We start from the raw sequence: 27,352 nt of genomic DNA, 5'->3' as shown, positions 1-27,352 counted from the left end.
CACAAGGAAGGTAAGATAACAATTAATATGATATAGAATAACATTACAACAATAATATAACTGTTTGATATTTCTTCAGCAAATACAAGTTAACATTCTCAGAGTGGGAACAAACCAAACTAGCTCTGCTCTCTATACAGTAATATAGGGAGATAATCGGGTAACATTCCTAGAAAGTTGAACAAACAATTAATTGAGTCAATAATGAAAAAAAAAAAAAAAAAAAAAAACTTGTATATAACTGCATAGTCTGACATAAAATTCTCTGAACAGTGTACATAGCTCATGGAGTCCTGTCAATGATATATAGGAATTTTGCCAGCAGGGACAAAGAGGTAATTATCCCATTGTATAGAGTAATACTTAGGTCAAATCTTGCAACATCTGAAAATTAGGTACCTGTGTGGAGATTTGATTGAGGTGTTTCAGCTTTAAAAGTAATGAATAAGCTAAATGCTGATGGCATCTTTACTGTATCTTTGGAAACACATACAAGAGCAGAAATTTAAACTGAAAGAGGATGGTTATAGAGAAGATGTGCAAAAATTTGCACATCTTCTCTATAACCTTCACCCAGTGTGGATATAGAAAGTTTGGATAAATTTAAAAGACTATAAATTATTATATAGAATAGCAAAAGTTTTTTTGTTTTTTTTTTGTCCGTGATGTTGCATAAGTTTGCTTCCTTTCAATATTTTGACAATAATTAATACTAATACAGAACAGCAGTTTGGATTCCTTTCTTAATAAGGAAATGGATTGGAGCTGCTAAAGCAAACAATATGAGATAAAAGTGCTTTAGATAATATGCAAAAATTTTTAATAGCCTGAGCAGTGGATGTTCCTCATGAAGGTGATAGTTAGCTAAAATAGGCAGAATAAAAAGAGCTGCAAACTACACTGATGAGCCAAAACATTATGACCAGTGAGTAGTTATGCAAATTGAAGCTACTGCACGTGAACTATGGTGCGTGCGTGTGTCAGGACACGGTATAAAAAAACACCTGATACTGAGCTCCATTAATCAGTGTTACTCTTATTCTTCGGATGGGAAAGACAGGACTTAAGTAAGTTTGATAAAGGCCAGATAACTGGGTCAGAGCATATCTGAAATGACACACTGGTGGGATGCTCACGGTTAGCCATGCTTAGTATCTACCGAATGTGGTCCGAGGAGGGGGAACCTACGAACTGCAGGAAAGGTGTTGGACGGCCACAGCTCACTGATGCTCAAATTGAATAAAGGCTCTCCTGGATGGTACGTGCAACAGAAGAGCGACTGTGGCACAACTCGCCAGAAATTGGAATGCTGGTGACAGGAGTAATGTAATAATGTATCACAACACACACAGTACATCGAACCCTGCTTTAAATGGGGCTGCAATAGCTGCAGGCTGCTCTGAGTGCTTATGCTAACCACGGTTCACCAGCAACAGTGCCAACAATGGGCATGTGAGCATTGAAACTGGATCTTGAGTGATTGGAAGAAGGTTGTCTGGTCTGATGAATCACGTTTCCTGTTGCACTGTGTGGGCAGCCGGGTATGCATACATGCATCATTTACTTGGGGAAGTGATGGCACCTGGATGCACCGTAGGACGAAACCAAACCAGTGTTGTGCTTTGGGCAATGTTCTGCTGGGATACCCTGGGTCCAGTCATCCATGTGCTGGGCACTCTGATGTCTACCACCTAGCTAAACATCATTGCTGACCAGGTACATCCTTTCAGGGTAACGGTCTTTCCCTCTGAGGGTACAGTCTTTCAGGAGGATAATGCGGCATGCTACATCGCCTGGATTGTTCGAGACTGGTTCGCGGAACATGAAGAAGATTTCCAGGTCTGTTCCCTGGTCTCCAAATTCCCCAGACATCAATCCCATCGAGCATCTGTGGTTTGTGTTGGAACAGCAACTCCGATCTGCGGCATCTCAACCAAAGACCTTACAGGAGTTAAAGGATCTGCTGGTTACATGTTGGTACCAGATACCACAAGACATATTTAGAATTCTTGTAGCATTCATGCCTTGCCGGGTACAAGCTGTTGTGGCTGCACGTGGAGGACCAACATCATATTAGGTAGGTGGTCATAATGTTTTGGCTCATCGGTGTATTATCAATTTCAAACAAGATGCAAATGGCTATAAGAATGTTTATTAGTATTGGTATTAGTAGTGGCAAATGATGCAAGATAGCAAGCTTGTATAAAAAAAAAAAAAAACCGCCATCATCCTACCTCTCTAACAATTTGCCTAGTTCTCCTTAAATTTATTCAAATTATCCACTTCCATGGTACGTGATAGAAGTTTGTTCCAATAATCAACTACTTGGCTGAAAGCAAATTTTCACACATCTACCCTGCAACCATCCTCAATTTAAACGAATGTCACATGATCAATTTAAATGAATGTCACATGATGTATGTTGTCTAAGTAAGAGGGAGGATGCCATTCACATTTACCCAATACCAAATCATTCCCTGAGAACCAGGAGGGATCTATGCATATTAATCCATGTAAGTTTTTATAAAGTTTGCAAAAAATTTTTAAAACTAAAATCCTATAAGCAACACATAGAAAACATTGGATCTGGGTTTCAATTCAGTTATAGCATAAACAAAACTAAATGACTAATAATTAATAACTAATTCACTAATTTTTTTAGTTGTTTTTCAAGAGTTTTATTTGTTAGTTTTACAAAATTATGTTTATTGTTTTGAAAAGCATAACAACCAAAAACTATGGCTGTAGTCGTAGATTAGTGAAACAATCATGCACTCTGAAATACTTTTTGTCAGCTGTCTTGATAAACTCAGTAACTACAACATTTATTCTCCAACTGTTGCATACTGCTGGTCATATTAAATACAGAATGAAGGTTTTTCCGATCAAGATTAAATTACTGTAATTTCCACTTATCCACTTCACAAAAATATGCTAAACTTCTTTGCTAACTATTTAGAAATTACAAAGTAGCAATAAATACAATAGACTTAGCAGGTGCACTTCTGCCCTATACCCTGAACTAAAGCTTGCAATATAATAAACACAACAGCAACAATTTATTGTTGCTGTTGACGTTGCTATTTAAATGAGATTTATTTTGGAGGTTTGGTATCAGTAGATGTGGTGGTAAATGATGCAAGAAAGCAATCTTACACAACATAAAGGGTGGGGGGGGAGAATAAACAGATCATACAGAAGTTTGTTCCAACAGTTTACAACCTGCTGGCAGAAGGCAAATTTCCACACATCTGTCCTACAACCATTCTTCCTCAATTTCAATTTATGCCCCCTCATCTGTATAATTCTGAGCAAGACAAAGGATGCCATCAGCACCGAGCTTATTCAACCCAATAAAACACCTCAATTAGATCTTTCAGATGCTGCAATTTGTAGAATCGAAACCTTTCCTGGTAAGAGCACCCTTTTATTCCCCTCAATAATCAGGCTACTCTTCTCAGCACCTGTTCAAAGAGAACCACATCCTTTCTAAAATGAGGCTTCCAGATGCATAGCAGTACTCAAGATGTACCTTAACCATCACCTTGTACAACAGGATACAGGAATTTTGCTTGCAGGAAAAATTTCTGTATATTGTTAACAAAAACCAAAGAACCGTCCTAGCAGCCCATCTGCATGGCTTGGAAAACTTCATATCTTACTAAACGCTTATCTTTTCATTTTCATTCTCCACTATCCTCAGTGTGGCACTACACAGTTGGTGTTATCCTTGGATTACTGCTACCCCTATTCAGTACTGGGCAATTATCAACGTTAAATTTCTATTAACACTTCTCAGCCCACCTACCTAATTTTTCTAAATCATGTTGTAATATCATATCACACCATGATTAACTACCCTGCCAAACTCTTATCAAGAGAGGCTTAAGTTCTGCAAATTTCAGTGGCTGGAGAGTAGGCACCTGCACGGTGATCTGATTGAGGTGTATAAGGCCTTGAATGGGTTCAGCACGCTGAATTCTGATGGGATCCTTCCACTTGTTCAGATTACGAACCTAAGGGGGCATAAATTCAAATTAAGAAAAGACAGATGTAGATTAGATGTGCGGAAATTTGCCTTTAGCCAGCTGGTGGTTAATTGCTGGAACAAACTTCCATCTGTCGTTGTGGAAGTTGATAGGTTGAATAAATTTAAGGAGGAACTGGACAGGCATTTGGAGGGAATGGTGTGATTTTTTTTTTTTTTTTTTTTTGGCTGATGCTGCATAAGCTCATACATTTGCTTTCTTGCATCACATGCCACTACTACTACTACTACTACTACTCCATACCAACTGATAACTTAGACATTAAGCCTGACATACCTTCAATCAATATAATTAATAAAAATATAAAACAACAATGGGCCCAGCACCGAATAATGGGAACTTCACCAATAAGAGCAGTACCCAGTGAAACCACTCTATCTTTTCCCACTCAACCATACCTTTATCCCTATCAAGAACTTGTCCTTAATACCATATTGTTCCAATTTCTACAGAAGCATTTTATCTGGAAGTGTCAAAAGCTTTTCTGAAATCTAAGTATACGATATCAAAATTATTCTTTCCATCTAGATCTTTTGTTACTGCATCACAGTATCCAATCAAGTTTTTCTGAGAAGATCATTCCTTAACAAGTCAAGTCCATGCTGTGACTGCATCCTGTCTAGATGGTCCTGCATTACTTCTTTAACTAGTGGCTCCACAATTATCCTTGGAACAGAAGTGAAGTTAAAAAGGTCTGTAATTAATCAAGTCACCCTTTGATTCCTCCCCCTTTAAGAATTGGGAATAAATTCCCACATCGCTGATTCATAGGGACCTCCCTTAAATCCAAGGATGCAGTAATAATTATGGATATTTAATCTCATAATTAAAGTTGTTGGAAATCAATTATTTCAGTTACCAGTTCATATGATTTTTATCATATGTTATGGATGTGTGGGTTCAGTGTGTGTCCAATTTGCACTATGTTGGCTAAAGATCCAGGAATAATTAGTGGGGCAGGATCTGCTCCCTCTGTCAAAGATCATTTTTTGTTGAAATGCACTTTGTGTCCCAAACTTTTTGCATCTTCTAGAAGAGACCTACCTACAGTATATACATCACTAGTGCAAAAAAAAAAAAAAAAATTGCTAGTTTAAATTCTGACATGACCATCAGGACGGAGGAGTTTACATTAATTATTTTTGACAATGAATGCAAACATTAATCATATTTAGCAGTCATGTGAACTTGAAGCACGGTCCACTCAAAGTGCATATGCTTCTGCGCCCGTGTGCCTGACCACGTGCTACATCAAGTGCAATAAAAGTTTATTAGAGGTATTCATATTAAACAATATAAAAAGCATAAGAAATAAAAGAATGATTAGAATATTACCACTTGCACAGCAACAAGACGCACTGCACAAACTTTATCCTTCACCAATGCCAATGCTAGAGGCATTAGGAACTCTTTAATATCTGCTGGATTATATAACTCTGCTGTAGGTATCAGCTGTCTAAAAAAAAAAAATTGTTGCAGATTATTATTCTAGGAATTCACATTCATTACACGATAAATGAAACTCTTATATTACATATGAGTTTAATCAGTTTAACTGATTAAACTTGTTCTAATATAATTTAAAAAATAATAGTAACAAGGTAGTTTATACTGCACTATTTATAAAAGAGAGATAATTAAATTGCTCTCTGTCTTCTCACCAAATTGTGAGATAACCTTTAATAAGGTCACCAGAATTCCAATACCTGTTATTTTTATGGAAAAAAAAAAAAAAAAAAAAAAAAAAGAAGAAGAAGCTTATGTTATAATTTAAGGTGGAAAAAGGAAGGGGAATTTTTTTTTTTAAATATCAATCAGAAAAACAGTCATACCTCTATTTTATTCTTCAAATCTTAAAAAATTATAAATTTGGAGCATCAAAATTCAAAATCAAATTCCTAGTCAGCCTCACTGAAAGCAAAGATGATAAATCCTATTTTTATGAGTAAGTATATAAATCCTATTTTTACTGATAAGCTCTGAAGACAAATCAATGTTTCTCCAATATTTCCTTTCAAGGTTCAAGAGCTTCCCCGAATGAGATACTGGAAGAATGGAAAAATAAATCTTTGTCTCATTCCACAGGCCTTTTTCAAAACAGAATATCTTTAATCTCGTCCATCTCTCCATACAGTCACCATCTAAAGTCTTACGTCACCATCCAAAATAGAATCAATATTCTAAGATCAGGCATTAGCGTGGGAAGCCTACGTTCCTACCTGTTAGCAGGGATATTTGTGGTGTCACAATTTGAAAATATCTAATGTCTGTATATAATATTCTGACACACACTGTCTGATGATTTTTTATTTATTTTATCTACCAAAACCTAAAAATGTATGTTTTGTGGATGTCATTCTTACTATCTAACCGAAATTAACAAATTTAAAATAACCGAAATTAACCAATGTGTTGAACAAAACATTTTGCTGTATAAAATTATATAATTAACTAATATTTAAAAATGTATTTATATAATCTTCTAACTGAAACTAGCTACACAGAATTCACACACATTTGGAAACTCACTTGATAAAGAGTCAAATACTGTTGGCAGAAAAACCAACTGCTATTGGATGAATTAGATGATTATAAATTATCAGGGGGCACAAAAACCAAAAGAAACTAAAAACTAGTCTGCAATCAAGTCACTAAGAAGATTAGGCAAGCTGAAACAGATTAAGAGATGTCTGGCTAAGAATGCAAAGAATTCTTTGCTTATGTTAACAGTTATGGCCTTAACGGAGAATTGAATAGTACTCCAATTGGGTAACAGTAACCGCAGCCGAGTGGTCAGGGTGAGAGTGCAGTAGCACGCTCTTTGAGTAGACCGGGATTCAAGCCCCTGACTGCTAAATAAGGTCGATCTGCCAACCCGCACTGGACCAGCGTGGCAGATTATGGTCCATTTCCCTCAACATGAATTGCTGAGGAGGCTTCCATCCTGCAGTTTTTTTTTTAACCGTAGAATAACATATCAATTACATGCTACCACACTCAAGGTAGTAGAGAACAACAGAGCTAGGGATAATTGAACAATTCAATGTGAAGTTCTTTGAGCAGTGCAGATAGGTTGCTAGGACAGCTCACGGGATTCTTTTGATGATATTCAGGAACTTTGCCAGCACTGACAAGAAGGGGATTATTTCACTGTATAAGGCAATCTGGTGGAATGGGTGCAGAGAATAGCATCAATCAGGGGTACAAAAAGGTACTTTTACTAAGAAAAATTTCAACTCTGTAAATTGTAGTGTCTGGAGATCAGGCTTCTATGAGGAGAGACTTGACTGAAGTGTAAGATCCCTTACACTTCAGTTTGTATTGTCAATGTAACAGAATTTACTTTGGTCAAAGTTACAAAAAGAAGCATATTTTAAATCTGCTTTCTACTCATCATCTTATAGAGCAAAAAGCAGAGTTAAAATATGCTTCATTGACCTGGACAATCAATTAAAAACATACGCAAAAGAACCCAAGTTTATTTCAGGAGAAATGTCAGTTTTTATTACCATAACTATCATAACAGACATTTGTGCTGTTTAATACAGCAAAAATTTAAAACAAGCATGTTCACATCCAATCTTCGTGGATCAAGAGAACATAAATTATTCCAAGTGAGCTGTGAAATCTGATGCAATGTCTCATCCAAATTCCAGCTACCCACCCACACCTCCACAACATAGAATTTCCATATTCCAAAACCTATCAGCACCAAATATCTGAATCAAGGAATCAAATCTGAATTGTGTAAGCTTCCCTCGTGACTGTATGCCTAACTGTATTAAAAGTAATTACAAACTACTTTTAATTATTTTACTTTTAATATCAAAAGGAAAATTAAGTTTTATTTAATTTCTCAATATTTATTTCTAGGTTCTTGCTTAAACTTTTAAATTAATATACAGAAGTCAATATAATTTTTGTGTTTATTATATTGTCAATAAAGGCATCAGTTTGGAATGTAAAGGTTTCCTAACCTTTCTGAACTACTGAAATAAATTCAGTTTTCTGGTATTTAATTTAATTTATTTATTTACTTATTTTGTATGTAGCAGGTTAAATACTAGCTATTTTATTTTTTTGTATATCTCTTTATAATAAAGTATATGCTACAAGTGGTACACAAATCAAGATTGAAAACTAGTGATTAAGAACATATCAACTCCAGATAATTAACTATGAAAAATGACAGTACGTGATAAACATAACGAACAAAGAATTTTGAGCTTGTGGGAATGGATAAGTTTACTGGAAACTTTTGGCGTCTTTTTGATTAATTAACATATTAAATTAGTACAACTATTCATTAGATTATTTTTAAATTAGTTAGTGATTTTGTAAATTACAGCTTATTATTTGTACCGCTATTGTATTGGTGGTTAGTGCAAATATCGTAGGACGTAACTATCAGTGAAGTGGAATAGCAGGATTCAGTTGTGACAAATAAGTAGCTCAAAGGTTCTAATCACTTGCTAAGCATATATATATATATATATATATATATATATTTTTTTTTTTTTGTTTGTTTTTAGCTAAGAAATTTTACGTTTCAGTAAGGATAACTAATTTAAAACCGCAATCGCAATGATATAGCCTAAACCTAGATAGCATAAGACATATCACTGCACTTAGGAATCTGCACTGAAATCTATTAGCCTAGTGAAGTACCTTCAATTAAATCAATTAATTTTCATTGTTGATCAATTAAATTGTATTTAAATTGAAATTATGCTCCACACTAGTGCAACAAAGCAATGGGCACAAAGCAGTGGGAGTGCTTTGGCTTGGGGGAGAACCAATGGGGTCCTAACCAACTTGAGCAATGTTTGCTGACTTTCTGGAACAGGACATGATACAGCAAAGTGAGGATGTCTTTCTGTTCAGTGCAGAGAGTGAGAAAATTAGGTGCTAACTCACCATTCTGATGAGCATTTATGAGAGTCTGAAGAGTAGAGTAGATGCCCGTGAAGGAATTAAAATAGGGGCCAATTAAGCTCTCAGCTGCCCAACTCAACACCAAAGCTCACACTCCTGCATTAGGCAAAATAGTGGCAATCCCCAAGGCAGAGCAGAATGCACTGGTCCCACAGGAGGTGGTTATTGCTGGTGACTCTATTGTCAGGGAAACGGGATATATATTGTGCAAGAAGGATAGGTGGAATAGGACCAGAGTATGTCTGCCAGGGGCAAAAGTAGATGACATTGTAGAGCAGAAATCATCTTTTAAGGGCACAAAGGTGATACTTTGCTTGTAAGCATTGGCACTAATGATATTAAGAGTAGGAGATCAAAGGACTTGCTTAATAAATACAGGGAAATATTGAGAAAAAGTTGCAACGTTGACCTGTACTGCAATTCTGCCCAGGCATGACGGGAAGGAGTACATGTTGAGAACCTTGACAATCAACTGGGCCCTGGAGAAAATGTGCAGGGTTAGAATTTTTTTTATCGGACTGGTCTGTGCTTGTTAACAGGAGAAACTATTTTTGCAGGGATGTGACACACTTAAATAGAAGGGGTGTAAGAATATTTGCTGATGCCATTGAGGCAGTGATAGATGGGTCAGAAAACTGCTAGCTTGGAGGGATACACAGACTAATAGATTAACCAGAGTTGCAGGAAGAGGTGAAGGTAATTCTTGCACTGCTTCTATTCGAAAATGTAGCAGCCTGGAAAGTAAGGTGTCAGGGATTTCAGACCCCACTGTGGGTCATCATGGAACAAGTGAATACAGCTGTGTAAGGGAAACTTGCATGTACACTAATGCTAGGAGCATTGTAAATAAACTTGGTGAATTTGTAAGGGAAGTACTGAGTCAATCAAATGCAGATATTGCAGGAATAGCAGAGACATGGTGTCATTCAGACATAATTGATGCTCAATTTGAATATGGGAAGTATAATGTATACTGGAAGGATAAACAGGAAGAGTGGTAAAGGAGTTATGCTCTTAGTTAAGAAGCATATTAAATCTAAGGCAGTGGGTGAGCAGTGCAATGTTGAATCAGTTTGGTGTGAAACAAGCACTGGGAAAAAAATTAAGAGTAGGAGTGTATTATAGGCCTAATGACTGTGATGAGTATACCAAACAGCTATACAGAGAAATAGAGTGGGCCAAAAAAAACCAGAACGTCTTATAATGGGGAATTTTAACTTTCCAGATGTTGACTGGAATTTTTGGGTTGGTCACTCACACACTAGCAAGATTTCGTAGATTTCTTGGATGACTGTTTTCTACAGTGGCATGTTAGAGAGGAAAAAAAAGAAGCAATACTCTTGATCTGGTTATCAGCAGTGATTCTACATGCATTAAGAATCTGCAGGTAAAAGACTCACTGGGTGTCAGCAATCACAGTGTAGTCTTGTGGAATTTAATTAAAGGCATATCTACTGTCAAGAGTAAAGGGAAAGGCTTTTGCTTTCGTCAGGGTGATTACAGTGGTCTCAGACAGTTTTAAAATTCTATGCAGTGGGACCAAATGATGATGTTACCAACAGCAAATTCTAAATGAGAAGCATTCAGGGAAGTAATCATAGAAGCAACTAGGCTTTTCATAACTAAGACACTAACTAGACTAACTAAGAAATATTGTTCAAAACCTAAATGGGTGTCAGATGAACTAATGAGACTTGCGTCAGAGAAGAAAAATGGATGGGATGCATATAAATTATCAGGCTGGTAGATATAAACTAGTCTGTAATCAAGTCAAAAAGGCAGTTAGGCATGCAAAGAATATTTTTTGGCAAAGAATGCAAAGAAAAGCAGCAAAGACTTCTATATTTATATTAAAAGTAGAAGGAAGGTACTGAATCACATTGGGCCACTTGATGTCAATGGGTTAACTGTTGACTTCGCTCAGGTTGCTGACAAATTGAATAGGTATTTTACATCTACATTCACACATGAGGAATGTAGGATGTTCTTTAGGGGAGGGGATGCCAAAGGTTTATAAAACACCAATGGTGAGCTAAATGACTTTGATAACTGAAAGGAAAGTGGAACTGTTGAAACTGAACGTCTTTGTGGACTAATGTCATCAGTGGAGTCCCCCAGGGTTCAGTGCTGGACCAATTGTTGTTTTCAATATTTATTAATGATATTGATGAAGGTATACAGTCAGTCCTCATATAACACGTGTTTACACTACACGAATTTGATCATACACGTAGTAGTAGTAGTAGTAGTACTACTACTACTACTACTACTACTACCACGTGATATTGCACGTGCTACAGGCCTAAATGAGGCAATTCCGAGAATTAGAAAGAATGCAGAGAAAATAAAAACAACTTTCATAGCAGGAACAACTCAAAGTGTAATTAAAATCCATTAGATCAAGACAAAGAATTAGAAGAGATGGAACGGCTGTCATCTGTTTGGATAGAAAATCAAACAAAAAACAAGTTTGCTTACGATAAAAGCAAAAGCATTAGCAATATTTTATTACAATTATTTATTGTGTTTGGTAATGTTTTGGTTACAAATGTGTGTTCAATCTTGGGTGGTCAGCAGCTAACCCTATTTTTCCTATACAGCCTGGTGTTTATATTGCATGAGGGGTTCTAGGAACACAACTATTGTGCTATACGAGGACTAACTGTATAAGGCTTAATGTCAAAGTTTGCAGATGATATAGAAGTTGGCAGGGTGATCAATGACAGTAATCAGAGTGAGCTACTGCAACAAGATCTAAGAAAATTGGGTCAATGAGCTGAGAAATGGCAGTTGAAGTATGCAAGGTACTGGAATATGGGGTAGCAGTAATCCCAGAGTAACTTATCAACGGTGTCGCACTACACTAAAGTAGTGGAAAATGAAAAGACCTGGGGAATTATTGTACAGTCAGATATGAAATTCTCTGAGCAGTGAAGATATGCTGCCAGAACAGCCCATGGAGTTTTATCAATGATACACAGAAACTTTGCTAGCAGGGATAAGGAGGTGATTATCCCTTTGTACAAGGTTATGGTTAGGTAGCATCTTAGGTATGGTATACATGTCTGGAGGTTTCACTTTTATAAGGATGTAGCTCTGCTGGAACAGGTGCAGAAACAGGCAATCAGATTGTTGAAGGGAACAAAAGGATGCTCTTACCTAGAAAGGGCTCAGTTCTGCAAATTGCAGCTTCTGGAGACTAGCCACCTGCATGGTGGTCTGATTGAGGTGTTTATAAGGCCTTGAATGAATTGAGTAAACTGAATGTGAATGGCATTCTTCCTCTTGCTGAGACTACACATGGGGCATAAATTTAAATTGAAGAAGGATGGTTGTTGGACGGATATGTGGAAGTTTGTCTTCAGAAAGTGGGTGGTTGATTATTGGAAGAGGCTTCCATCTGTTTTTGAGGAAGTGTATGGTTTGAATAAATTCAAGGAAAACTTGATTCTTGGAAGTTATGGATGGGAGAAGTGTGTAGTGGTTTTTTTTTTTTTTTTTTTACCGATGCTATACAAGCTTGCTTTCTTGTATCATTTGCCACTTCTGCTACTATTTGTACTAATAAAGACAAGTTATCTTCTCATTTATGATGCTAAAATGTTCACATTATAATGAATCACTGCAAACAAATTTCTATAGTGTACAGTGGGACAATTTAAAGTGGTTGTGCTAGTTTGCTTAAATATTTGCATAAGTGTGATATATTTATCATAATTATGTCCCAGTCTTCCATCTTTCCACAGTGGTGAAAAAATGCTTTCCTGCTCAATAACATCTTTAGTGTAATTATTTGTAAACTACATTTTAATGATAAACATCTAATAATGCAAATGGAGTAACTAGATCATAATAATAAACTTTCTAATGAGAACAGAGTATATCCATGAATGTAAAATCTGTACAGCTATTCCATATGAAACAAAGTGAAATTACAAGTACTAAAATAAAGAAGGAAAAATTAAAAAGTGTATTTTTATGCAGCTCCAGGAAACTTATGTTACACCAGAATGATTGGAATGTGGAAGTTAATACAAAGATATAGAATAAAGGCTACAGCACTATACAAGGACTTTCAGAGGACATAAAAAGGCAATGGCTACCTAACAAGGAAACTAGCTGGTGGTGGGAGTGAGGCAGTTCAACTGACATTTAAGGAGGAGAGGTACTCCACTACTAAAGTAGTACTACATTACTTTTTCAACCATGCTGCAACAGTTGAATTAGTGAATTATAGTACAATGACAGCACGGCAGCTTACATAACACATAAATATAATGAAAATTGAGTAACAAATATATAAATGAAATACAGAGCATTTATTAATAATAAATCCACAACAAAATTTTAAAAAATATATACTAAATATATATTAAAAAATCAGCAAGCTAGCTATTACAATTGATCAAAGGAAGGTACAAAAGCTCATATCTACAAAAGTGATAGCAAGTTCAAATATGTATGTTGAATTAAAGTATGGCAGTTAATTATTAAATATGGCAAAGAAAATCTTTCGGTATTAGTTAAAAAAAAAAAAATCAACAATTAAGAAATCCATAAATAAAATTAACTCAATATTCAGAAATGTAAATGTACGTCGGTTAATTGACTTGTTAATCATCTTAACCAATTTTACGTTATACATGAATATACGATATATCGTTCAATATACATGCCATTGTAAGACAAAACCTTGACATAAAAAAACATTAATGAAAAACATTCTGCTGTTGGGTTTATAAAGCATCAACATCTTAGACCACACTGAACTAGAATATAATATCTGTACAAGCATGTTCACAGGCTGATTTGTATGTTATGTGGACTCAAAAACCTAGAATAACTCATGGGAAAAAACCCTGCACCCTCTGCCTGAGACAGGCTAACTACAGCCCTCAACCGAATAGACCTTTATAAATTCCTCGTCTCTAATGGATTCTGACCTCTCCAAACAAGTGACCAGTAGTGAATCCACTATATTATCCTGGCACCCATAAATGAGTTTCTGGCATCACTGACTGCATCATGAGTAAAATGTGCTTTGTTGGTAAACAAAAATGTATTGATGCAAATGGGAGTGTGCAGCGAACCAAAAACAAAATTCCAACTATTTACATATCCACAGTTTCAATTCTTCATGATTAATGTTCTCTAGATTGTTAATGCATAGAGCTGGTGGAAATTCTTTGGGTACTAACTTGTGAGCTGCATTGTCACTTTAATAGCATTTTCCTCTTCATCTATATTCCACTGTACTGAATGTTCAACTGTCAACAACACAACTGGCAATTAGTCATTTTCTAGCAAAAACTGGTGAACATTCAGAAACACTTGTTAATCTGGAATTCTTTGTTGTGGAAATCACTGCCATATCCTCAACTACAGACTGCAAAACATGTATCTATGTTTTCTTTTTGTTGGAAAATACATTGCATGCTCACTATTACTTCTGTTATGACACAACATGACTCTACGGCATTGTTTGCTAACTCAATGCTAGTGGCGCACTAAGACGCATAAACATGTTCATGCTTGCTGCATTCATGCAATTGTAAGCTATATTTCACATCCAACTCTGTAACCACAGAGAATCAGACCTCTGTTTATAATTACCTTTTTCACTCGAACTAACTCAATGAATCACAACCTTATTTCAGGAGGTAATTCCTGGAGACAACCTACATACACAGAATTAAGAAATACATATAGACTGATTAGATGTTACACCAGAATGATTGTAAGAAGCTCTATTTTAAAATTTAGCTAGAGATGTTTCCTTTGCATTGGAAATTAAATATTTACGCTCATGCATCTATCCCATCTGAATTATGTTTGGTTATATTTGTAGTATTAAAAATGCTATCCCACTGATTTCTGAAGTATAGTCAAAACATGAAACTATTTTGACATGAATTTCATTTGTATAAGAGGGCTTTATGTCTATTTTTTTTAATAGAACAGACAAACTGGGTAAAAAAAAAAAAAAAAAAACATTACTTTCATATGAATTTTTTAAGGCCAAAACCTGACAGAAAATTAAGTCAAAAATAAATTTTTAAACTACTAAAATACATTTTTATTGTTCAAACATCACAGCAATTTTGGAAGGTATGTTAAATAATGAAAGTGTAAAATTTTAGCTTCATCTCATCTAATAATCTGGAAGTAAACTAATTTGAAAATTGATACCATTCAATGTAAAATTACAAAAAATCATCCTTATCATCAAGAAAATTAAATACTATTTTAATAAAAAAAATTAAATACATAAGAATATTCTTACTCAGCAAGAGTCAAGCGGAAACGCCAATTGCGGTTATGTTCACTATCCAAAAATTCAGATATGTGGGGAAGAAACTCTCGCCTATCATTAGGGCTAAGTACCTGTCAATAAAATATCAAAAAAATTAGTTTTCCAAAAAAAGAAAATTCAAATAAGATGAGATACAGCAGAAAACTTGGAATGAATAGAGGATTTGGTAACCATTGCACAACAGTGATAGTATACCATTCTTTTTATAACAGAGATTGTACCTTTGGGGTAGCACAAGTATATCTGATACACTACATCTCAAGACTGTCAATGACTGCATAGATCTTAAAAGATTCAGCTAGATTTCTAATGCATTCATTATTTACAGAATGCGATCGCACACATGCACAGTGCTTAGGCTGTGGCACTCACCTCAAACATATCACTAAAGTTTAGTAAATGTCAAATTCCATTAGAAATGCAATAAACACAAAGTGCTGTTAGGGCTCATGCCTGATCATCGAATCCTCTAATCATATCAAAAAAAGTTAATCTACTTGAAATAACAATAAGACAGAACTATACAAAAGAGCAATATTGGGACTATAAGGTGGAATGTTTGATTTGTCAGGTTGTATTCATGAATCGCAGGTTCAATTTTGTGTGATTTACAGACTAGAGCACTGTTGTGGAAAAGAATTCTTCTTATGTATAACTCACTCACTAATGTTTGATGGTAATTTTAAGGAGATTGGTATTTTTAGGAAGATTGACTAGAAAGACCAAGCAAATACACTATATGGTGAAAAGCATTCGGACGTGCTCAGAGAGTTGCAAAAAGAAATTTTAATTTAATACATAAGGTCACCTTGGCCTGTATGGTAGCTGATCCTCTGGGCCTACCAGCTTCTGCTAAGTGTTAGCTAGCCTTCACTCTATTCTGCCTCCAATGAAGCTGAACTGGTTTAGAAGAGGGATGCAGCCTAATGTTGTGTTCCAATTCAACTCACGGGCATTCAGCGAGGTTGAGTTTTAAGTTCTGAATCAGCCAGTCCAACTTTAACATCACTGTACACAAACCATAATGTCATTATTTACACACTGACAGAGCCTGTTTCCATATTACTGCCACAACTTAGGTAGTGCAAAATGGTACAAGCAGGTCATGTACTTCATATTTGCAGGCATTATGACCAATGGACCAAATCCGCCCTTACCATGGAATATTGTTCCCACATCTGGGGTGGTGCCCCCAAAACCTCTCTCAGGCTTCTTCATTCCATTCAGAAGAGGGCAGTTAGGTTAATTAATGGTTCATCTCTAACAGAGTCTTTCCACTCGTTCTCCCATAGACATACTGTTTCTGCTGCATGCCTCTTCTACAGATACTTCCATGGGCACTGTTCTTCTGAATTGGCTTCTATAATTCCTGCTCTCTCTTTCAAAACAGTCCGAACACATGCCATCACCATCCATTTACTGTCCAACTTCAAACTCACAGAACCAACTTTTCATCTTCCTCGTTTATTCATTCAACTACCATTTTCTGGAACAACCTTCCTTCGTACGTATTTCCTGAAAATTACAGTCTACAGAAGTTCAAGTCCAATGTCAACAAATATCTTCTTTCATCTTCTCAACCTCCAACCCAAGCACGGTACTAAGTACTATAGATTCTAATACCTCTCGTGTTTGGGGTTTGCATAAAAAAATAAAATAAAAAATGGACAAAATCCAAAACAGCACCACACCATAGACCAAATCCAAAATAGCATCACAACATGATCATCTCTACCAAACTTTATGGTCATGATGGTACATTTTGACATGAAAAGTTCTCTGGATAATTTCCACCCAAACAAGTCCATCAGAATGAAACATTATGTAGTTAGATTCAGAACTTCATAGCACCATCTACCACTGTTCTAGAGTCCATAAATATCATGAAATGACGGTACTCAAAATGCCATTTTACATTGGTGAATCATGATATTAGGCTTATATGCAGCTTTCTTACCACTGAACCCATGGTATGCAGCTCCCCATTGTTGATATACAGTAATACCCCGAAGTTACACGATAGGTGGGTCCGACGAAAATCGCTTAAGTCGAATTCGCGTAAGTCGGGGTACAACTTTGCATATAAATTTTTGTTTAACTGGGACCAAGGACTAACAAAAAACACTAGTTTAGAAGAAAAATATTTAATAAAATTGCAGTTATTTATAGATATTAATACAAAATATGTATTAAAAAAATAAATGAGTTACGTAAAAAAGTTATTTCAATGTCGATGGCTTCATAAAATCTAACAAATTCGTCTGACGACACAGCGCCTTCTTTTTTTCACGCAGAATTTCTTCGTAGCAAGCTAGTAATTTTTTATTCCTTGCTTTGTAGCTATAATGCGTTCTTCGTTGGCGTCTATGTTTTCTAAAATTTTTAAGCCTTTTCAACTGAGCTGAGACCTTCTGTCAAGCTTGCAATTGTCATGTGCTTTTCTTGTGGAACTGGGTCTGAAGTGTCGGATACTTCAGTGACGTTTTGCACACGCATCTCTATGAGCTCATTTATTGTCAGCTCCTGACTGTGTGAATCCAACAGCTCATTGACATCATCACCACTGACTTCCAAATCTAATTGCCTGGCAAGATTAACAACTTCTATCACATGAGCGACATGATCAGTTTCTGGCGTTGTTTTTGTCTCGGTTTTTTAAAAAAAAATGAACAGTTACTTCCGGACACCATTCAATGTTTTTTTGTGATTTTCATCTCAAGATTCTTCAATGATTCTTACGGCATCTAAAACATTGAATTGTTTCCAAAAGTCTTTAACAGATATCTCACTATTTTGTCTCATAGCTTCATTCAGACGTACAGACGAACGCCTCGTGTAGTAAGCCTTGAATGTTTTGATGACTCCCTGGTCCATCGGTTGAAGCAAGCTGGTTGTGTTTGGAGGGAAAAACACAACTTTCACACGTGGGTCGAAATTAATTAGGGTGGCAGGAGGGTGACCGGGTGCACTGTCAATAAGAAGCATCACTTTAAACAGAATCTGTTTAGACTTGCAATAACGTTCGACTTCGGGTATGAAGTGGTGATCAAACCAGTCCTCAAAAACGGAAGCTGTCACCCAAGCTTTAAGATTTGACTTCCAAATCACTGGTAAGCTAATTTTAGATATACACCAAATGAAGAAATCAAGAACCGCGTAACTCCGAGTTCGCGTAAGTCGGGGTATTACTGTACTGTCATATGCACCTGACAGTGTATCAACAATGTGGAGTAACTATACTGTAAGATACACCTGTGGCCTCTTGGACCTGCTCCATGACGTTTTCAACAGAGCCTAATCTGGTGTGATGATATTGTGAAGATTTAATATACATGTACAGAGAATTTCTGGTAATCAATAAGGTCACTGAGGGTTGGTCTCTGAGTGAGTCATCTATGGTTGGTCTTCCATCTTTGAATACCATTTGCCACAGTGGATTTTGGGAAGTTCAAATGAGTTACAGTTGCATGCACAGAAAGGTTCCTGCTTTGGCACCCAACCACACCACATTGACGGTCTGCAAGTTCCAATCCAAAAGCAGAAAATAGATTATGTCTCAGTCAATATACATGTACAGGGGACTTCTGGCACATTCCATTTCTCCTTAATATTCATGGGGAAAATGTCAAATTACTTTTTATCATATAAGTAATTAGTTTACCATAACACACTGCATTTTTCCCACTCCTAAAACTCTTCTCCTTCAATTAGACTAAATTGTTTTGTATCCCCCACAGTTGTTTATATTCTTCAAGAGACATTTTTGAGAAAAATATATACTCTGTAAAGTCTCAGGTATACGAGTTTGAATTTAAAATAAACACCTTGCACGTATACACATGCAGAACAGGCAAAGCCTTTTCAAAATCCTTTCACAAACTGAAGGATATTAACAATATTTATTTGAATAGGCAATATTTTAATATATATTTAAATTTATTTACAAACTAATGAGAGGAATTACCTCGATATAGGTAGGCAGATGCAATGCTTCTTTCCCAAAATTCTTCTTGAATAAAAGAATTTAAAATAACTAAATGAATTCTCTACACTCGGAGAGAAAACATTGGCGATCAAACATACCTGTAATCTGTGGTTCAAGAACTCTCAACTGGACATCAAAATAAATCGGACCACCAACAAATGTCAACAAGCAAAGGAAGACATCGTGTCTATAGTTAGAACGAATACAAATCTATCCTTAAAAAAAAAAAAAAAAAAAATTTTTTTTTTTTTTTTTTTTTTTAAGGATAGATTCTTCAACTTTGGTCATGATCGCAGGATAGTAAAAACATGAAATGAATGGTGGAATTTATAAATGAGAGATCAGTTGTTATCCTGGAGCATGCACGTAAAAACCAAACATCTGAAATCGGATAAGGGCACAGCACATTAAATGAATTTTGATGTCATTTAATTTCGAGTGTTTCAAATAATTTTGTATAATTGTGTTGGATTTTGATAATTTTGGCATCAATTAACAAGAATGTATGGGCTTCACTGACAGTGTGGAAAGCTAATTCTGAGGCTGAAAAATGTGAAGCAAGCTGAAGTCTTGTGCTGTTTCACCCACGTGCCCAAAGCACAGTGTGCAGATCCCTGATAGGATGAATCGCAGTCTTTGCACGAAATATGATAAACCAAATTGTTTGTTTGAAGTGTGAAAGAAGATTGGATAGAATGATTATTTAACACAGTCTGTCATTTCCTTATAGGTTTAGAAACAATTTTAAATTCTGTCTTTGAAAAGTTGGTTAAGCTGTTTATGCCAATGCTCAATGTATGGTAAAGAAATAAATTTTTTTTTTTCTCCTATTACTATTGTTATTTGGAGCAGTTTGTTTTAGCTGACTATCAGCTTGCTCCTTGATGTGGTTTTTTACTGATAGTGGATAACCTCTGTTTTGAAATCTGTTTGTCAATATTTTTATTTCTGCATTTAAAGCAGTTTCATATGAAGAATATTTAAATGCATTAAGGAATTGATTTAAAATAATCGATCTTTTGTACATGAAGGGATGGTAGCTGTTACAATGTAAAAATATGCTAGTATTGGTGGGTTTTCTATATATTTTAAACAAAATGTCATTATTATTATGGGTAAGAGTAAAACTTTTAAAATTTAACAATCTATTGTACATATTCCCAGCTTCTAAGAGTTCCATAGTCTGGAGTGAATATCATTAAAGGTATATAACATTTTTTTTTTTTTTGGTGGTTGAGTCTGATACAGAGGACATGAACGTGAACGTTGAGTACACACACAATGTTGAGTATCATATGGGAAATGTTGAGAAATAACTCCTTCCCAATAAACTTCCTATTACAGTAATTTTTTTACTTGATCAAATATTTAATAAAAGCCAATTACATTACATATCAAAACAAAGTTTGCAAACAGATTTTTGGATTGCCCATGGGTCTGAATCTAAGTGGCCTCATGTCAGAAATCTACTTGTCCAAATTGAACAGTTATATTTATTCCCTTTTCTTCCTAGGTATTATGGTAGATATTTAGACGATGTCCTCTATATCACAGACTCGACTACCATACAGGAAATTTTATATACCTTTAATGATATTCATTCCACACTACAATTTACCTTAGAAACTAGAATGTGGACAATAAATAGATCATTAATTTTTTTTAATTCTTTTATTCAGGGAGAGTGTTGGGAAAGAAACATTCTGCATGCCTATATCAAGGTAATTCCTTTCATTAGTTTGTAAATTGATTAATAACATACAACATATTGAGCATTGAAGCTCTTTCATTTATTAAATAATTAAATTTAAAAATGTTAAATATAGCATGATGCTTGCATTTAATATTAACAGCCCATCAGAAATTATCTAAATTTATCATTCTTTAAAGAATGATTTTTATAAATCTTTTGTTTAAACCTAGTATTAAGATCAATGATACAGAATTGGTACATAAAACATTAGAATACTGAAGTGCTATAAATACATAAATACCAGATTCTTAAATTTTTAAATTATTTTATTATTTTTTTTACAATGGGCATTTTATGCTGTCACCCCAAAAGTAATCATCTCAACATATTAGCATTAACATTTTAGTTTGTTGGGATTCTATTTTTAGCATTAGTAAAGGCACATGATGCATGAACGCAAGCATCAGCCAAAAAAAAAACACACATCCTTCTCATTTCACCCATTCACTTCACTCCACTCCAAATGTTTGTCTAGTTCTGCCTTGAATCTGTTTAAGCTATCAACTTCTACAACGGCAGATGGAAGTTTGTTCCAGTAATCAACCACCCGCTGGCTAAAGGCAAATTTCTGCACATCTATCCTACAACTGTGTTTCCTCAATTTGAATTTATGCCCTCTCAGGCGATTATTCTGAGCAAGAGGAAGAATTCCATCAGCACTGAGCATGCTCAAACCATACAAGGCTTTATGCACCCCAATCAGACAATCTCACAGGTGCCTAGTCTCCTGACACTGTAATTTACAAAACTTAAGAAGATTGCTCTTTCTTCATAAGAGCAATCCTTTGTTCCATTCACTAATCTTGTTGCCTTTCTCTGTACTTGTTCCACCAGCTCTACATACTTCTTAAAATGAGGACTCCAGACCTGTATACAGTACTCAAGGTGTGGCCTGACCATTGCCTCAAACAAGGGGACAATCACCTCCTTATCCCGGCTAGAAAAATTCCTGTATATCATCGACAAGACACCATCAGCTACTCTTGCAGACTGTCTGCACTGCTCAGAAAACTTCTTATCTGCCTGCACAATTACCCCAGGTCCTTTTCATTCTCTACCACTCTCAGTGTAGTACCACACAGTTGATACGTTACTCTGGGATATTTGATATTTGTATTTAAAAAAGGTATTTTATATTTGTCGATGTTAAACTTCAATTGCCACATCTCAGCACATCTGCTCAACTTTTTTAGATCCGTTGCAGCAACGTACTGTGATTAGTGTCATTAACAACCCTGCCGACTTTCGTATCATCTGCAAACTTAGACATTAAGCCTTATATGCTTTCATCAAGCCTTATATGCTTTCATCAATATCATTAATAAATACAGAAAACAACAATGGACCCAACACTGATCAAGGGGGACTCCACTAACAACATTAGTCCATGAAGAGCTTTGTTTGTTTGTTTGTTTTAGGATTTTATGGCACATTAGCATCTAAGGCTATAATGCAGCAAGTCAAAAAGGTGTAAAATATAAAACTATAATATTATAATTATTTATATATTATTGTGAAAGAGTATACGATATAAAAAGTTAATAAAACATAAAACAATAAAAACATTCTAGATAGAGTTATTTAGATTAATAAGTTGTAAAAACTTAAATATAGCTGACATGTTGGCCTTGTCCAATAAAATCTGTCTGAGTGTATAAGGCTCAGAAAGATGGCTGAAACGTAAACGACGATCATTACAGAAAGATGGTCATTCAATTAAAATATGATGGACTGTTAAAATGGTGTCACAATTTCTACACATAGGACAATCGCCTGCCCTCAGCAGATAGCAATGTGTCAAGTGACAATATATCCTATGTGGAGCCGAGATAGAACTACTTCCTCTTTCCGGTTCCTGCGCAGACTAGACTGCTAATGTTCAATTACAGGCTTAATCTCATATAATTTGTTTTCAGTCTGTCCATGTCATGAGCCTTGCCATTGGGATACAAGTTTCTTTCGAATTACAGTAAACCCCCGCTATTCGCGGTCGCTGATTTAATATAAAATGAAACCTAAAAAAATGTGAATTTTAAAGCGCCGTGAACATTTTCCGTGAATAAAAAACATGGGCGTGGCTAAAATTATCTTCACTGGTCAAAACAGCGCTCGGTGGGTGGGGGGGAGAGGGGTCACAAAATCGCGAGCGTGGATGTTTCTCGCCAATCCTTGTTCAATATGTGTTATGCTCTTGTCATGGAAGGTTTCTTCGTTTGCTTTTAATTTATATGCTTATAAATTGAATAAATTTATCAATTTATATGCTACAAAAGTGATAAATCTATCGTTTTGCGATGTAAAACAGACTTTTTCGAGTGTGCTAAACCCGTACAAAAATATGGCTACGAATAACAAGGGAAATGTGAAAAGATCAAAGAAGGCGATGACATTAGCGAATAAAATTGAGTTATTAGATAAAATTTCTAATGGTGAAAGTGTCTCCTCAGTGGCAAAACATTATAAAATCAATGAGTCAACGATACGATCAATCAAGAAATCGGAAGAAAAAATCCGACGTAGTGTCCATGAAAACGAGCTAATTGCTTCAAAAATTTGCTCTGTAACTCGTGATGTTAAATTAGAAAAAAAATGGGAAAAGCTTTAAATCTGTGGATAGAAGACCGAACTCAAAATAAAATTCTATTAAGTTCACTTATCATTCGTGAAAAGGCAAAACTCCTTTATCAACACTTTAGCGAAACTGGTGATAGCACTGGCGGGATAAGTTTTTTAGCTAGCAAAGGCGCTGGTTTGAAATTTCTAATAAATATTACAATTAATATTAAATTGTTTATTTTCATTTCGATACCATATGCTTGCATTTCACTATGTACTGTCTATGTACATAGTCATATTATGAAGGTTCATATAATACATACATAGACAAAATTTTAGATATATATAGTTTTTCTTATATAACGGAACCCCTTTGGAACGGAACCCCTTTATTACTATGGGAACCATAACTCAGTATTCGTGGCTTCTCAGGAATAACCCCCGCGAATAGGGGGGGGGGTTACTGTACTTGCCTGTAGTCTGTATAGGGGACTAACAGGCAAGAGTTAAAGAGCTTCGCTGATTTGGCTGAAGTGTCTGCCAAATCATTTCCTGAGATACCAATGTGGCCCGGGATCCAGCAGAAGCGAACATCAAATGCAGATTGTGAAAGGAAGTGCAGCTTCTGCTGTATCCAAGTCAGGACAGGATGAGGATTGAGCCTCATTGATGATAAAGCCTGCAATGAACTCAGAGAATCGGTATGTATAATATATTTTTTGTGGTGGGTGGTTAGTATATGATCTAAGGCTAGCTCAACCACGTGCAGCTCTGCAGTGAACACACTACATTCATGGGAGATCTACTCAGATACCGTGGGAAAACAACTGAAGATCTGACAGACATTTCTAACCTCGAGCCATCTGTGTAGACGGGCAAGAAGTCAGAATGTTCCGAGGCTGTGCTAAAAAGAGCTGCAGGTAGACAGCAGATGGAGTACTGTCCTTTCTCCAGTTGTTAAGGGAGAAGTTGCAATTTGGGATATGAGTATGCCAGGGTGGAGAAGGTTGCCCTGGTGATGGGACAACATTGTCTAATGTGATATTCAAATCGCTCAGTAGTCTTTGGATACAAATACCGAATGGTTGATTGGCGGTCTGGTGAATGTTGTACAGATTTTCTGAACATGGCTCAAAAACGGGTGTCCATGTCGGAGGGTCTGGCAGGGATTTCAGTTTCAAAGCATACTGTAGAGACAACTGTTTTCTGCAAAGTGATAACGAGGGCTCATTCGCTTCGACATATAGGCTCTGGATAGGAGACGTTCAAAATGCTTCAGTGGCAATACAGATTGCCTGATCGGAGTATGCCGAGTCTAGAAGATGCGTATACCTGGCACCTGTAAGCTAACTTAGATCGCATGAGTGCATGATAGAGGCGCAAAAGATTGCATCGGTCAGCGCCCCAAAGTGAGGAAATTGCATGTAGGAAATTCAAGCCTCTCATGCACTTCGTACGTAGTTGACGAATGTGTTATAGAAAAGTCAACTTTCTATCAAATATGAGCCCCAAAAATCTAGTCTCAGGTACTACTGGAATAGCATTAAGTCCAAGCCTCAATTCAGGTTAAGGTGAAGACTGAGCTTTCTGCAAAAATGCACGCAAAGTCTTCTGTGGAGAGAACCTGAATCCGTTGCCCACAAGTTCAGGCAGTCAACGGCATGTTGCAGTTGCCTCTCAATTACCCTCATGTTGCAGGAATGACAGAATATGCTAAAATCGTCAACATAGAGGGAACAATTTACAGTTGGAGGAAGTTGTTCTGTGTTAGTATTCACTCTGATGGCAAAAAGCGTAACACTTAAAACGGATCCTTGAGGAGAGAGAGTAGATCCTACACGGACTTGGAAAAAACGATGAGATGAAAAGTTTTTTATAAAATTTGGGAGATGACCTCTAAGGCCGATGCTGTAGAGGTCTTTTAAAATTCCAAATCTCCAAATTGTGTCATACGCTTTTTTTCCATATCGAAGAACACGGACACCAGGTGTTCTCGTTTTAAAAAGGCATCTCGAATGGAAGTTTCAAGCCTGATTAAATGGTCTAAAGTTGACCTAGTCCTACAGAAGACACACTGGAATCTGGAGATGAGCCCATTTGCCTCTAAATACCATATAAGGCGGGCATTGACCATTCTCTCCAGAATTTTGCACAGGCAGCTGGTCAGAGCAATAGGACAGGAATCCGGAAACTGCTCTGCTTGAAATATTCTGTTATATAGAAAGAGCAGTTGGTCCATGGATTTTGCAGACAGATGCTTGATCATATCATAATGGATAAGATCTGGTCCAGCAGCACTGGCCTTGGTAAGAGTTAGAGCTGTTTTTAACTCTTCCGTGATGAACGGCCCATTATATGGATAAGACCTTTTTGATTTAAAGTTAATTGGCTGCTTTTCGAGTTGGTCTTTCCAGACCAGAAATTCTGGGAAGTAAGAAGATGTTGATGAGATAGTAGAAAAGGTTCCCCAAGTGCGTTGGCTATTGCAGTTTGGTCCGCAATAATGCAACCATTACAGTCCAGGACCGATGAAGGGTGCAATGTATATTTACCCTTCATTTTCCGAATTTTGTCCCAGATAGCTTTACTCCTGATAGGTTGGGTAATAGTAGATGTAAAGCAGATCCAGGATTCCTTTTGGCTCTGACGACGAGTATATCGTGCTTTCGCATGTGCATGTTTGAAAGCTAAAAGATTGGCTGCGGTAGCATATTGTTGAAATATACCCCAAGCTTTATTTTGTGCCATTTTTGCTGCTGCGCATTCAGCATTCCACCAAGGTTTTGGAAATGGTGGGAATCAGCTAGATGTTTTTGGAATTGTAACTGCAGCTGTTTGGACAATGCTTTCTGTGATGTACACCACTGCATCATTGATGGGCTCCTGACTGACTGTACTGATGTTAAAGTCTACCAGGTGTTGAAAGGTATTCCAGTCAGCCTGATCAATCTTCCATCACGGTAACTTAAAAGGTGGGCATGGCCTCCCTTTAGGTAAGTTGGTTATCACAGGGAAGTGGTCACTTCCATAAAGGTTCTGCTCTACCTCTCAAGTGAGTGAAGGAAGGAGAGAGGGGTGGACATATTTTGTTTGTTATTTGTTATTTTGCTTTTTAGGAGCATTAGCAACTAAGGCCATATTGCTCCGGGATATGCGGTGGTCATTCCCTGACCTTTCCGCATCCTCCGTATTTGGTGGTGACGGGCTCGAACCCCGGTCTAATCAAGAAGCGTGTGCTACGCACTGCTGCTCCTTCCCACCTGGCTACGGAGGCGCCAGGGTGGACATATAGAGAGGTCAATAGCAGAGAAGGTATGGGTAGGCATGTGGAAAAAGGTGTTAGTTCCCACATTTAGAAGGGAAAGGTCATTATCAGTGAGCATATGTTCGTTGACCTGTGGGGTGGTGCCATTAATGTTGGCACTACCCCACAGGGTGTTATGTCCATTGAAATCACCCAGGAGTAAGACAAGAGTAGGCAGCTGCACAATGACAGCATCAAGGTCTTTCTGGGGAATATCAGGTGGCAAATAAACTGAACAGACTGTTAATAAAAACCCTACCGTAAGGCGAACCACTACCGCTTCTATGTTGGTGGAGACTGGAATAGTTTGAAAGGGGTACGGTTGCCTAGTATAGCAACACCCCCATGAGCAGGTCCATCCCCGGTTCTGTCCTTTCAGATGATAGTAGTGTTACGAAGGGAAGGGTTTTCATTTGCCTTCAGGTATGTAAGCAAAAACAAACTGGCTCGTGCTTTT

The 27,352-nt window shown here is 36.5% G+C and overlaps 1 protein-coding gene across 4 annotated transcripts in view; it reads right to left on the bottom strand.

The window, feature by feature from the left end:
• The window catches only part of LOC150082631 (serine/threonine-protein phosphatase 4 regulatory subunit 1-like), a 677,709-nt gene that overhangs the window by 20,552 nt on the left and 629,805 nt on the right, over positions 1–27,352 (bottom strand). For all 4 annotated transcript variants that reach the window (XM_090377553.1, XM_090377552.1, XM_090377554.1 and 1 more), the window contains 2 exons: positions 15,268–15,368; positions 5,385–5,505 (listed from right to left, as the gene is read on the bottom strand). In XM_090377553.1, coding sequence (XP_090233679.1) covers positions 5,385–5,505; positions 15,268–15,368 — 222 coding nt within the window. The remainder of the gene's footprint in view (positions 1–5,384; positions 5,506–15,267; positions 15,369–27,352) is intronic.

This window comes from Mastigoproctus giganteus, chromosome 7 (assembly GCF_048544385.1).
Source record: "Mastigoproctus giganteus isolate SK-2022 chromosome 7, ASM4854438v1, whole genome shotgun sequence".
NCBI lineage: Eukaryota > Metazoa > Arthropoda > Arachnida > Uropygi > Thelyphonidae > Mastigoproctus > Mastigoproctus giganteus.
The sequence above is the reverse complement of the archived record's forward strand: the minus strand, read 5'-3'. Positions and strand labels throughout refer to the sequence as shown.